At 50.6% G+C, this 11,865-nt stretch overlaps 1 protein-coding gene across 1 annotated transcript; it reads right to left on the reverse strand.

Annotated features, from left to right (window-relative positions):
• Positions 1-883: 883 nt before the first annotated feature.
• Positions 884-11,497, reverse strand: MMP11 (matrix metallopeptidase 11). Its single transcript, XM_075568503.1, has 8 exons — positions 11,195-11,497; positions 5,841-6,055; positions 5,615-5,758; positions 4,759-4,892; positions 3,452-3,708; positions 2,634-2,838; positions 1,738-1,998; positions 884-1,467 (listed from the first exon to the last, which is right to left on the reverse strand). Exons 1-8 carry the CDS (start codon positions 11,291-11,293, stop codon positions 1,325-1,327), a joined length of 1,458 nt encoding a protein of 485 aa, XP_075424618.1. The 5' UTR covers positions 11,294-11,497; the 3' UTR covers positions 884-1,324.
• Between the last annotated feature and the right edge of the window lie 368 nt (positions 11,498-11,865).

The raw sequence follows: 11,865 nt of genomic DNA on the forward strand, positions 1-11,865 counted from the left end.
GACGGGATTGGCTGCAGTGTATCTCCTGCATAACACGGGGATAACTGCAGTGTATCTCCTGCATAACACGGGATTGGCTGCAGTGTATCTCCTGCATGACGGGATTGGCTGCAGTGTATCTCCTGCATGACGGGATTGGCTGCAGTGTATCTCCTGCATGACGGGATTGGCTGCAGTGTATCTCCTGCATGACGGGATTGGCTGCAGTGTATCTCCTGCATAACACAGGGATAACTGCAGTGTATCTCCTGCATGACGGGATTGGCTGCAGTGTATCTCCTGCATGACGGGATTGGCTGCAGTGTATCTCCTGCATGACGGGACCGGCTGCAGTGTATCTCCTGCATAACACGGGATTGGTTGCAGTGTATCTCCTGCATGACACGGGATTGGCTGCAGTGTATCTCCTGCATGACGGGATTGGCTGCAGTGTATCTCCTGCATGACGGGATTGGCTGCAGTGTATCTCCTGCATGACGGGATTGGCTGCAGTGTATCTCCTGCATAACACGGGATTGGCTGCAGTGTATCTCCTGCATGACGGGATTGGCTGCAGTGTATCTCCTGCATGACGGGATTGGCTGCAGTGTATCTCCTGCATGACGGGATTGGCTGCAGTGTATCTCCTGCATAACACGGGATTGGCTGCAGTGTATCTCCTGCATAACACAGGGATAACTGCAGTGTATCTCCTGCATGACGGGATTGGCTGCAGTGTATCTCCTGAATGACGGGATTGGCTGCAGTGTATCTCCTGCATGACGGGATTGGCTGCAGTGTATCTCCTGCATGACGGGATTGGCTGCAGTGTATCTCCTGCATGACGGGATTGGCTGCAGTGTATCTCCTGCATAACACGGGATTGGCTGCAGTGTATCTCCTGCATGACGGGATTGGCTGCAGTGTATCTCCTGCATGGTTTTGCTGCTCTGCTCAGTGCTAAATCTGCACAGTGATTTTAGGAGACCTTGTATCCAATAACAACGTTAGGGGGCGCATCGTGTCCCTCTAACCCCCCCTCTCTGCACCCACTGGGTGTATATATTGGGTAACAGCACTAATAGGTGAGGAGGAGCTGGTCTTAGGGGTAACAAAAGATGTCCTAGACCAGGATACAATTCCACAGAAGGGATGGAGCCCTGGATACATTGCACAGTGCAGACTCAATCCAGTGCCGTCTGGGCCAGTCATAGCCCTGGTGTCCATGCCAGAGCACTTGGGGGACAGAGGACAAGGTTCCCTGCAGAGGTCTGCGGGTAAAAGGATAGGGATCTGCTCCGGTGGCTTAGACAGGTGGTCCCCACGTGGGCTTGGTGCCACGGCCTCACCGTAATGAGTTGGTGGAGGTTGCCGTTGTAGGGCAGCTGAAGAAATCTTGGCTGACCAGGCGGGGGTATCCTTCCAGCACCCTCACCTGTACCGGATCAAACTTCCAGTAGTGCCGGCCGCGCAGAAAATAGGCAAAACCTGCAGAGGGGCAAAGGTTAAAGGTTAAAGCGGCGCTGGGATGGGAGGCAAGGGCAAGTTGCTGCCTATTCCTATAATACCCCTTCAGTGCTGCAAGATGCAGAGAAGCATTAAAGGAGGTCTCACTAGCAGAGGACGGATATATAGGGTGATAGGGAGACATAAAGGGAGCAACGCTCTGCACTGTTCTATAGCAGGACAGTGAGGAAGAGATACTCTGCAGAGGAGGAGGGATAAAGGGAGAGATGATCTGTTGGTTGTATCTCTCACCCCGCTCATCCTGAAAGGCTGCGTCAATACCAGTGGGCACCCCTCTCCAGTCGCCCATGCCACGGGGGTGCCCGCTTTCCACGTGGCGGGTGTCAGGGTTGAAGCGCCAGTACTCTGTGCCTCTAAATAGGAAGGCTTTCTTTTTCTTGTCGGTGCCCCACATGAAGGCCGCCTGGACCCGGGGAACGGACAGTCCCAGGTCTGAGAGCGGGAGGGGATCCGAGGCCTGCAACTTCCCATCAAAGACCCAGAACCGGGCGCCTGAAAGAGAGAGAGCAGGGCAACAACATGACCTTAGTATCTACCCCTGAGTGTGCACCCAAATACCATACACCCCTGCAGCTCTGTGTTCATGATGTCAGATCCCACTATATTCTGTGCACTGCTCTAAGCAACTGTGCTATATACCATGTCTGCACCCTGCACACCCTGCATCTCCCCCCTCCCCCTGTGTGCCATCACCCCCACCTACACGTCAATGCATTAGGCCCTGGGGATCGCTGCCTCATGGGGCAATTGGGCTGTGGTTGCTATTTATCCTAGGAGCTGGCAGGAGCTGGAAGATATTCTCTCCTCCGGGGATAATATGACACACACAGGCTCCAGTGTGCAGACACACAACACAGGGCTAAGAATGTGGCGATGTCCCACAGACCTGCCCTGGCTTGTGCTCACACACATTCTGGGGGAGAAATTTGCACAGGGCACCAATGTCTGTGTCAAAGTGCTCTGGGTCTCAGATGCACGCACAGCAAGTCACTGCAGAAGTCGGGATCACTCCTCTCTCTCTTCTCCCTTGCAATTTTGGAAGCGTACATTTGAGCGAGGATGCCCCCAGACCATCGGATGAAGAGGTTCCCATTACACCCTCCAGGACTTCTCTCTGCTCTGTTTACCTTGGAAGAACCAGATATTCCCCACTAAGTCTTCAAACGCAGCGTCCACAGACTCGGGGATCCCTCTCCAGTGGCGGGAGGCCAGCGCCGGGTATCCGCTCTGCAGCTTCCCGTCGCGCAGGCGCCACACATAGCCCGACCTGAAGAAGAACAGCTCCCCCCGGATGGTGGAGACCGCGTCAAAGTCTGTGGAGCAGGCGTCCGGCTGCAGGGAGTGGGGAGAGAGAGGTGCATAGGACACGGGTCATCACAGGGAACGTACTAGCAAGGTTGGGGGAAAGGGGGGTTGTGATTGGTTGGGAATCAATGTAGTAAAAGATTGCCAGGGACAGAGCGCAAGGCCATATTTACTAAGTGGTGCTATCCCATAAGACATGTTCTTCGGGCGCCGGAAGAGACCTTATAGGCCTTCAAATGTCTCCCAGAGCTGGTAAGTGTCTTGTGGAATAATGTAGCACTACTTAGTAAATATGGCCCAATATTTTCTCATGGACTTCCAGCCTCTTTGTCCATTTTAATGAGAATATTAGCCACTGAAATCCATTATAGGATCGCCCTGAGAGTCAAGGGCTGTCTTCCAATCAACCCCCTGCCGATTCCTGTTTAGGGAGCCGGTGATGTCAGGGGGTGCGGCACTGAGATGTAAAGACTGCAGGGCTACACTTTATAATATATTCTCCATTCCATCCGTGGAAGGAAGAGATGCTCTGCAAACCTCCAATAACGAGACAGATAAAGGGAGCGATGCTCTGCACTGATCTGTAGCAGGAAGGGATGCTCTGCAGATGTAGTAACGTAGCCACCTGTGCTCTTCTCACCTCTGAGCTGGGGATCTCGTTGCTCTCGATCTCTGTCTGGTTGGGCTCTGCCCTCGGGGTGGGGGACGGGGTGGGGGGCAGCGTGGGTGGGCGCGGGGCTCCGTACAGGTACTGGATGCCGTGCCGGTCGTCCGTGCTCAGGCTGAGCGGGTAGCGGAAGGTGTAGAAAGGAGACATCAGCGACTTGGACACGGAGGAGTGCTGCAGACCCAGCACGTGCCCAAACTCATGGGCAGCAACCTGCAGGAGATCCGTGCCTGCAACAGCAGCAGGAGAGGAGCTAAGACATGGCAGGCCGCTCATCCAAACAGAAGCACAACCAGTGCTGCATGACCACTGCACTGCCCACCGGTGACATAGAAGGTGCCACTCATGTTCGTAGCAATATATCTAGTCTGGAGTTTCTGTTCACTGCCCGTCAGAAAAGGCATATTCCCAGAGTGTCACCTGTCCCAAAAGGCACATTCCCAGAGTGTCACTTGTCCCAAAAGGCACATACCCAGAGTGTCACCTGTCCCAAAAGGCACATACCCAGAGTGTCACCTGTCTCAAAAGGCACATACCCAGAGTGTCACTTGTCCCAAAAGGCACATACCCAGAGTGTCACTTGTCCCAAAAGGCACATACCCAGAGTGTCACTTGTCCCAAAAGGCACATACCCAGAGTGTCACCTGTCACAAAAGGCACATACCCAGAGTGTCACCTCTCACAAAAGGTACATAGACAGAGTATCACCTGTCAGAAAAGGCACATATGCAGTGTCACTTGTCACAAAAGGCACATAAAGAGTGTCACCTGTCACATAAGGTACATACACAGAGTATCACCTGTCACAAAAGGTACATACCCAGAGTGTCACCTGTCACAAAAGGTACCTACACAGTGTATCATCTGTCACAAAAGGCACATATGCAGTGTCACTTGTCACAAAAGGCACATATGCAGAGTGTCACCTGTCACAAAAGGCACATATGTAGTGTCACTTGTCCCAAAAGGCACATACCCAGAGTGCCACCTGTCACAAAAAGCACGTACACAGTGTCACTTGTCACAAAAGGCACATACCCCAGGGATAAGCAGGGAGACACCGAATCTCAAAGCAAAAATAGAAAGAGAACATAGAGATAAAAGACATCCACGAACTAGGGAAATATCCCCATCACTACCAGTAAGCAAACCTCTGGCTCTTTGTATATGAGAAATATGAAGTAACAGTATTCTCTCTGGAAACACAGTAATGTCTCCAACGCGCTTGAACCTAAAAAAACAATAAAAAAGTTTGAAATAAAAAACAAAAAGGCACATACCCAAGTTGTTCCCAATGGTCCAAGCTTCATCGTAGTCAAAATGTACATCCCCCTCCCGGTGGGTTTTGGGGAAGAAAGCATGTGCCAGAATGCCCCCCGGACCGTCAAATGGGAGATTGTCTCCGTGCCAATACCTACAAAGAGAAGAGGTGAGTAGAGAGAACACCACCCAGATCCACAGTCTCTGCATCACTGATACCTTCCCACCTCTGCAATCTGCTACTTCTTCCATTACCTGCATTATCTCACACGCCTCCCCTGCTCTTCTCTTGTAAAGAACCTTTGCTCGAAACGCGTAGGAGGTGTTTCCCTGTGCTTTTACTCCAATAAAGATTTTACTCCAATACAGATTGTTATTTGGATCCCCTCCTGACTCCAGTCATCGATGGTGCTCTCTTCTTTCGTTTTTCCCCTGATCTCTCAGCAGCAGCACATCATCCATTACAAGAGTTGTCCGTGAGTACTGGGCTATTAGCCCCATAGCCTCCAATGAAATTGTTTGCGGTGGGTCCCTCCTTCACTCTCAATTTTCAGGAATAAGGCTTATTTACCTTCAATAAGGTTACTCACTGTGTGGCATATACCTCTCTATGTTTTGGGACAGTATGATGTTATATAAGCAGGGTATTTGAGCAGTCTTACCAACCTTCTTACTATCAGTGTACTTCCATTACCTGTATTATCTCACACGCCTCCCCTGCTCTTCTCTTGTACTGTGCTCAGGTCTGTCTCCTTTCTGCCACTCATGACTCTACTATTCTCTCACACCTCCCTCACTTCTTCCCCACAGTTTAGACTGCAAGCTCTTCAGAGCAGGAAGCGGTGGTTGGCAATATAGTGTTAGGGTGAGACTCACCTTGTGAAGTCAATGATGATGTCAGCGCGCCCTTCCTGCACCTCTCTGAAAGTCAGCGGGGTCACCTCGCTCCAAACCACCAGGGCTTCTGCCAGCGTACGTCTCACCTTCACCTTACTGAGCTGCCACGGGAAGCGGATGATCCTAACACATCAAGATAATGCCAATGATGACACATGGAAAGGGTCCCGGGTGGGTGGGTGCTCATGTGGAGACTGCATCTTACTTGTATGTCAGGTCTGTCTTTTCCCAGCGCCCTCCAGACAACACAAAACGCTTCTGCCGGTTGCGCCCATTTGGGGAGTCTGGGGGGGCGGGGATATCGGGGACGCCACAGCGAGGGGGGTTCCAGGAGTCACGGGAGCTGAGCAGCCCCTTAGTATGAGGGTGACGCACCCATGAGTTGTACTGCAATAGGGGGCGCTCCTTCCAGGCCCGGACCTGAGGACAAAAGAGGGTGGCCAGTGTATATTTGAGGGCTAAAATAATATTTATAAACACCTTATCCTGTGTGTTTGGGGTATCTTCACTCACTCATTTTAATGGCAGTGACACTTAAGGGAATGTCACTCATTGGACGACAATATCACTCATTGGATGACAATATCACTCATTGAATGGCAGTCTCACTCATTGGATGCAGTCTCACTCATTGGAGGGCAGTCTCATTGGACAGCAGTCTCACTCATTGGAGGGCAGTCTCACTCATTGGATGAAAGTGTCACCCATTGGATGGCAGTCTCACTCATTGGACGGCAGTCACACACATTGGACGGCAGTCTCACTCATTGGGTTGCAGTCTCACTCATTGGACGACAGTTACACTCATTGGACGGCAGTCTCACTCATTGGACGGCAGTCTCACTCATTGGACGACAGTCACACTCATTGGATGGCAGTCTCACTCATTGGATAGCAGGCTCACTCATTGGACGGCAGTCTCACTCATTGGACGGCAGTCTCACTCCGTGGACAGCAGACCCTCTTTAAGATAGATGAATTAATACCTGTGCACTGCAGGCCCCTTTGGTCGTGAAGGTGTTAAAAGGCCCAGTTCTACATCTCTTGCCGATCTCGTGATTTTGCAGTTTGGGGTAAAACGCCTGTGTTTGTGTTCAGTGACCAGGAGACCCCCCCCCCCCCCCCCGCCAGCCCATTAGGACGCTCTCAGACCCCTTCCTCCCATGTCTGTCAGAGCGGTGACATCCCTCACTTATCAGCTCTGTCCCTGTGGGCCCAGGAGCTATTTCAGTGGCCCGAATCCACGTTTGCCTGGAGACAGATGTGTGGTACTTATTAACCCTTGCCATACACTGTATACAGAGCAGACTCTCCCAGGGGCACTGACGTGACTCCGTGTGAAACATTCTCGCACACTCACATTCTCGCACACTCACATTCTCGCACACTCACATTCTCGCACACTCACATTCTCGCACACTCACATTCCCGGATGGCGAAAAAGTAACGAAAAGAAACAAACTTCAACAAAAAATAACAAATGTGAATACTCCCGCACCGCAGAGTCTCTCTCTGTGGGGGCTACTTCTTTACACATTGTGATAGTGCACAGAGACGTCCAGTCACTTCAGTGGCGCTATATCAGTTTAATAATTAACCCCCTTCTTTCTCCTCTCTTCATCCTCTCTCTGTGGCTGTCTCCTCTCTCTAGCTCACTTTCTCTCGCTCCTCTCTCTCTCCCTCTCTGGACCCCTCATCTCTCTCTCTCTCTCTCCCATACACCTCCTCTCTCTGTCTCCTCGCATTCTCTTCTCTCTCTTTTGCTGCCTCCTGTCTCCCCCACTCTTTATCTCTCTCTCCCCCCCTGTGCCCTCTCTCCCGTCTTTCTTCTTTGTCCCTGTTTCCTCTCTCCCATTTTCTCTCTCTCCCTCTCCCCTCTTTCTTCTCTCCCTCACTCCCTCCCTGTATTCTCTTTCACTCTCCCTCACCCTCTTTCTTCTCTTTCTTTCTATCTCTCCATCCCTGTCTCCTCTTTCTCTCCCTCCTCTTTCTTCCCTCTCTCTCAATGTCTCCTCTCTCTCTCTATCTATCTCTCCCTCCTCTTTCTTCCCTCTCTTTCAATGTCTCCTCGCTCTCTCCCTCCTCTTTCTTCCCTCTCTCCCTCCTCTTTCTTTCTTCTCTCTCTCTCTCTCTCTCTCTCTCTCTCTCTGTCCCCTCTCGCTCCGTGACCTTTCTCTCTCCCTCTCCCCTCTATCTCTCTCCCCCAACCCACCCCCATCTTTCTCCTCTCTCTCTTTCCCCCTGCCCCCCCACCCCGTCTCTCTCTGCCCCCCCACCCCCCACTCACGAGTTCCCACCCTCAGTATCCAAGCTGCACTTTTTTTCCTTTGCAAACACACAAAGAGCAGGAAATATTTCCACGTGTTTGTGTCTCCTGTTTACACTGAGCATAAACATTTCAGAAGATCGGAAATAACTCCGGGACAAGAATACAGAATCCTCGTGCACAGTTCTGGAGCGGTGATCACGCTGTCATCTCGCGTCCCCGCTCGCTGAACTGCCGCAACTTGAGAAAGTCAGCGAGTGTAGAGTGGTACTGAGTACCTCCTCTTGCCATGATTCACATAAAATGAAAGGCCGTATTTAGAAATCATTTGTACCTTTTTTTCTAAGTTCAGCTCAAACATTCGAAAATGATTGGAAGGTTTACTCCTTGTCCTGCCACTAATAATAATAATAATAATAATAATAATAATATTAACTGAATATATAAGAGAACGGGATCCAGTGATGCACATTGATGCAGAATGGGATACATACCATTTAATCTGTGCGTCATGTACCTCCTCCTATTAACATCACAAGCAGAGTACCACTGATATACAGATGCTAAGAGGCACAGGACAGAAATTATGCTCTTTGTTACAATGCCTTAGCACAGGGGGGCCAACCACAGTCCTCACTGGCCAGCTTTTAAAGATATCCCTGCTTCAGCACAGGAGGCTCAGTCAAAGACTGATCAAAGACTGATATAGCCACCTGTGCGGAAGCCGGGATACCCCCAAGCCTGTTGGTGGCCCTTGGGGACTGGAGTTGGTCACCCCCTGCCTGAGCATTTTAACCCCTTGCACGAGAGCAGTTCTGCATGAGGTGGGGGGTCATGCTAGTTAAGATCTGTGATTCCACAAGGGTAACGCAAACACAATGAATCCTTGCCCTAAGTGCTCCCCATCACATGTCGCCACCGCAGGCACCAGTGAAGTGCTCAGGTTCACTGGGAGCTAGCACTGGGTCTCCCACTTCAGAGGCCAGCTCTGGATGCCACATGCCTGTGGAATGCCTTAAATCCCTGTGGCAGTGAAGGGGTTAAAATACAAGATGTAAACCAAACTGGGAAGGATTACTTTATCAAAATAAAGGGAACTGTGAGGGTTTGGAGCCTCTCGAACACCCTGTAAAAGGGACTTATCACTGTTTGAGAGAAACTACCTCTACATCCAGCAGTGTGCTGGTTAATTGCACACAGGCAATCAGCCAGACTCCACCTGGCTGATTAGGACTCTTAGAAAAAAGCCTGATGTGAGAAACAGGAGAGAGATTTCTTAGCTCACATTTGGGCTGACATAAGGAGAAAGAGGACTGCAGAGATTTTCCTTAGCCCACAACTGGGCTGACCTGAGGAAAAGATGATGTCTTGATGCACACAGAAGGGCTATATACTGACAGCAAGACCTCAATACCTGGACACGGACATTTCCATAGCACACAAGGATGCTGACCCAGGAGAGCAGAGAGGGCTTCCCCTACAGCTACAACAACAGAAACAGATAAGAGACTTTCTTGTTGGACTGTTGTGTGCATGTGTATATATATATATATATATATATTATTTTAATATATGTGTGTGTGTGTTTAGGGTTGTAATCAGCTTAGCTACCCACCCAGTTAGAGAGGGTTGGAGTAAAGGTTTAGTTATTCTCCAAAGTGGAGTAGGCCTTTATTTTGTTTCTTTTTGTATGTTTTTCCTTGTTAAAGGAACAGGCGCAATAACGCTGGGATTTAATTTCACCCTAATCGGTCTCCATTAAATACCTCTGCACACATCTCTTACACACCCCAAAGGGGGAAGGGGGCACTGCTAGGGGCGTTAGGTTCCATGTGTAATACCTGGTAGGCTATGTATCTGGCATGTGACATCATCATGCACATAGCCTGGTGTCAGATAATGAGAGTCAGGTAGCTATAACGTTTACACAGGGAGCAGATGAAGAAAGAAAGAGGGGAATTCAGTTGGCGCGGGAGGAGAAAAAACGCTGGAGAGGAGAGAGAGGCGGAGAGAATTGGGGACATCATAAGGTATTAAAGGAAAGTGATGGGAGGGGGAGAGATGAGGGGGGGTGAGAAGGGGGTTGGGGGGGGGTGAGAGGTTGGTTTCTTAGAATTTCCGGTTCTTTCAGCCAGTGCATATATATATATATCCATAGCCTATACACAGCTCCTCTCTCGCTGCACTCAGCACTGATATATAAAAACGCCAGCGTGCAGAAATTCAAATCCCAGGCAGCTGACAGCACAGAAACACAACGTCCTCTTATACAAACAGCTCCTGCCAGAGCCACCCGCGGCTCAGTTAGGCCCGTCCTATCAGAATATCCTGACCCCTGCACTGGCGTGGGGACCTGCAGCACATCGCACAGCCTCCGGGGCAAGAATCTGCAGGGAAAAGCCACAGTCTCCCTGCCTAAGGGGGCGGGGGGGGGGGGCATTTAGGGAGTAATAAATGCAAAGTTCCAGCTGAATGGTGTCCAGATTTTCAGAATAAAGCAATTATTTACCTGTGTGACCTCTGTAAGTGACCCCCAAGTCTGCTTTAACCCCTCAGTGTCGGAGGAGCCACCAAAGAATTGTGCTGTCTTTTTCTGCGTGCCCCTCAGTCTGCTTAGGCTGCGTCCATGGTATGGACGACCGCGTGGACGCGTCCGCACGCTGAGCAATCAGACTGCCTAAAGGCAGTGATCGCGTCTATGCGGCGTGCGGGAGGGGGCGCGCGTTGCGCAAGAAATCAGTTAAAACAGATTTCTTGGTGTGACGGAGCGGTCACGTGAGCGGTTCACCCAATGAGGGCGAACCAGCTCCGTGACGTCACAGGCACGCCCCTAGACACGCCCACGGACAGCGCGCGTACCATGGCCAGGGAAAGCACCCGCTTTCCCTCAGCCTCTGCGCGCCTCCGCACGGGCGAAGTGCCTATGGACGCAGCGTTAGAGTGTAAGCTCTTCAGGGCAGTGACTCCTTTTTCTGATGTTAGTTTTATGTGTGAAGCGCTTATTCCAATAATGTCACGTGTGTTACTGCTGTAAAGCGCTGTGTACGCGGAGGGCACTATATCAATAAAGATATACTGTATATAAAGACATATCCAGGTGACAGGTAAAAACACACTGCAGTTAAACAATGTTCCCACTGTGACAGCGTACAATCGCTTCAGAGAGCTGCAAATGATGAAATATAATACAATGTATTCTATCTATAATAGAAACAGCAACATAAAACACTCACAAAGTAATCCAGAGAAGGGGGAGAAGTTAGGAGGGGTTTGGGGGTGTCTGTGCTACTCACCTGGGCTCTGTGTTGGGGGGATTCCGGCGGTAGTGGGGCTGTGTGTGCTCCCAGCAGGGAATGCAGGTACAGAGCAGGCAGGATACTGAGAAGGTGCATCCTAAGGAGGACTGAGGTGGGATGAGGAGATGCTGGAGATGGATCAATCTGCTAACATGTGTGCGGCAGGCTCTCTGTATCTCTCTCTCTGACTCTTATCTCTCTCTGACTCTGTACCTTTCTCTGACTCTGTACCTCTGTCTGACTCTGTACCTCTGTCTGACTCTGTACCTCTGTCTGACTCTGTACCTCTCTCTGACTCTGTACCTCTCTGACTCTGTACCTCTCTCTGACTCTGTACCTCTCTCTGACTCTGTACCTGTCTATGACTGTGTACCTCTCTCTGACTCTGTACCTCTCTCTGACTCTGTACCTCTCTCTGACTCTGTACCTCTCTCTGACTCTGTACCTCTCTCTGACTCTGTACCTCTCTCTGACTCTGTACCTCTCTCTGACTCTGTACCTCTCTCTGACTCTGTACCTCTCTCTGACTCTGTACCTCTCTCTGACTCTGTACCTGTCTCTGACTCTGTACCTCTCTCTGACTCTGTACCTGTCTCTGACTCTGTACCTCTCTCTGACTCTGTACCTCTCTCTGACTCTGTACCTCTCTCTGACTCTGTACCTCTCTC

The sequence above is a fragment of the Ascaphus truei genome, chromosome 13, assembly GCF_040206685.1.
Source record: "Ascaphus truei isolate aAscTru1 chromosome 13, aAscTru1.hap1, whole genome shotgun sequence".
NCBI lineage: Eukaryota > Metazoa > Chordata > Amphibia > Anura > Ascaphidae > Ascaphus > Ascaphus truei.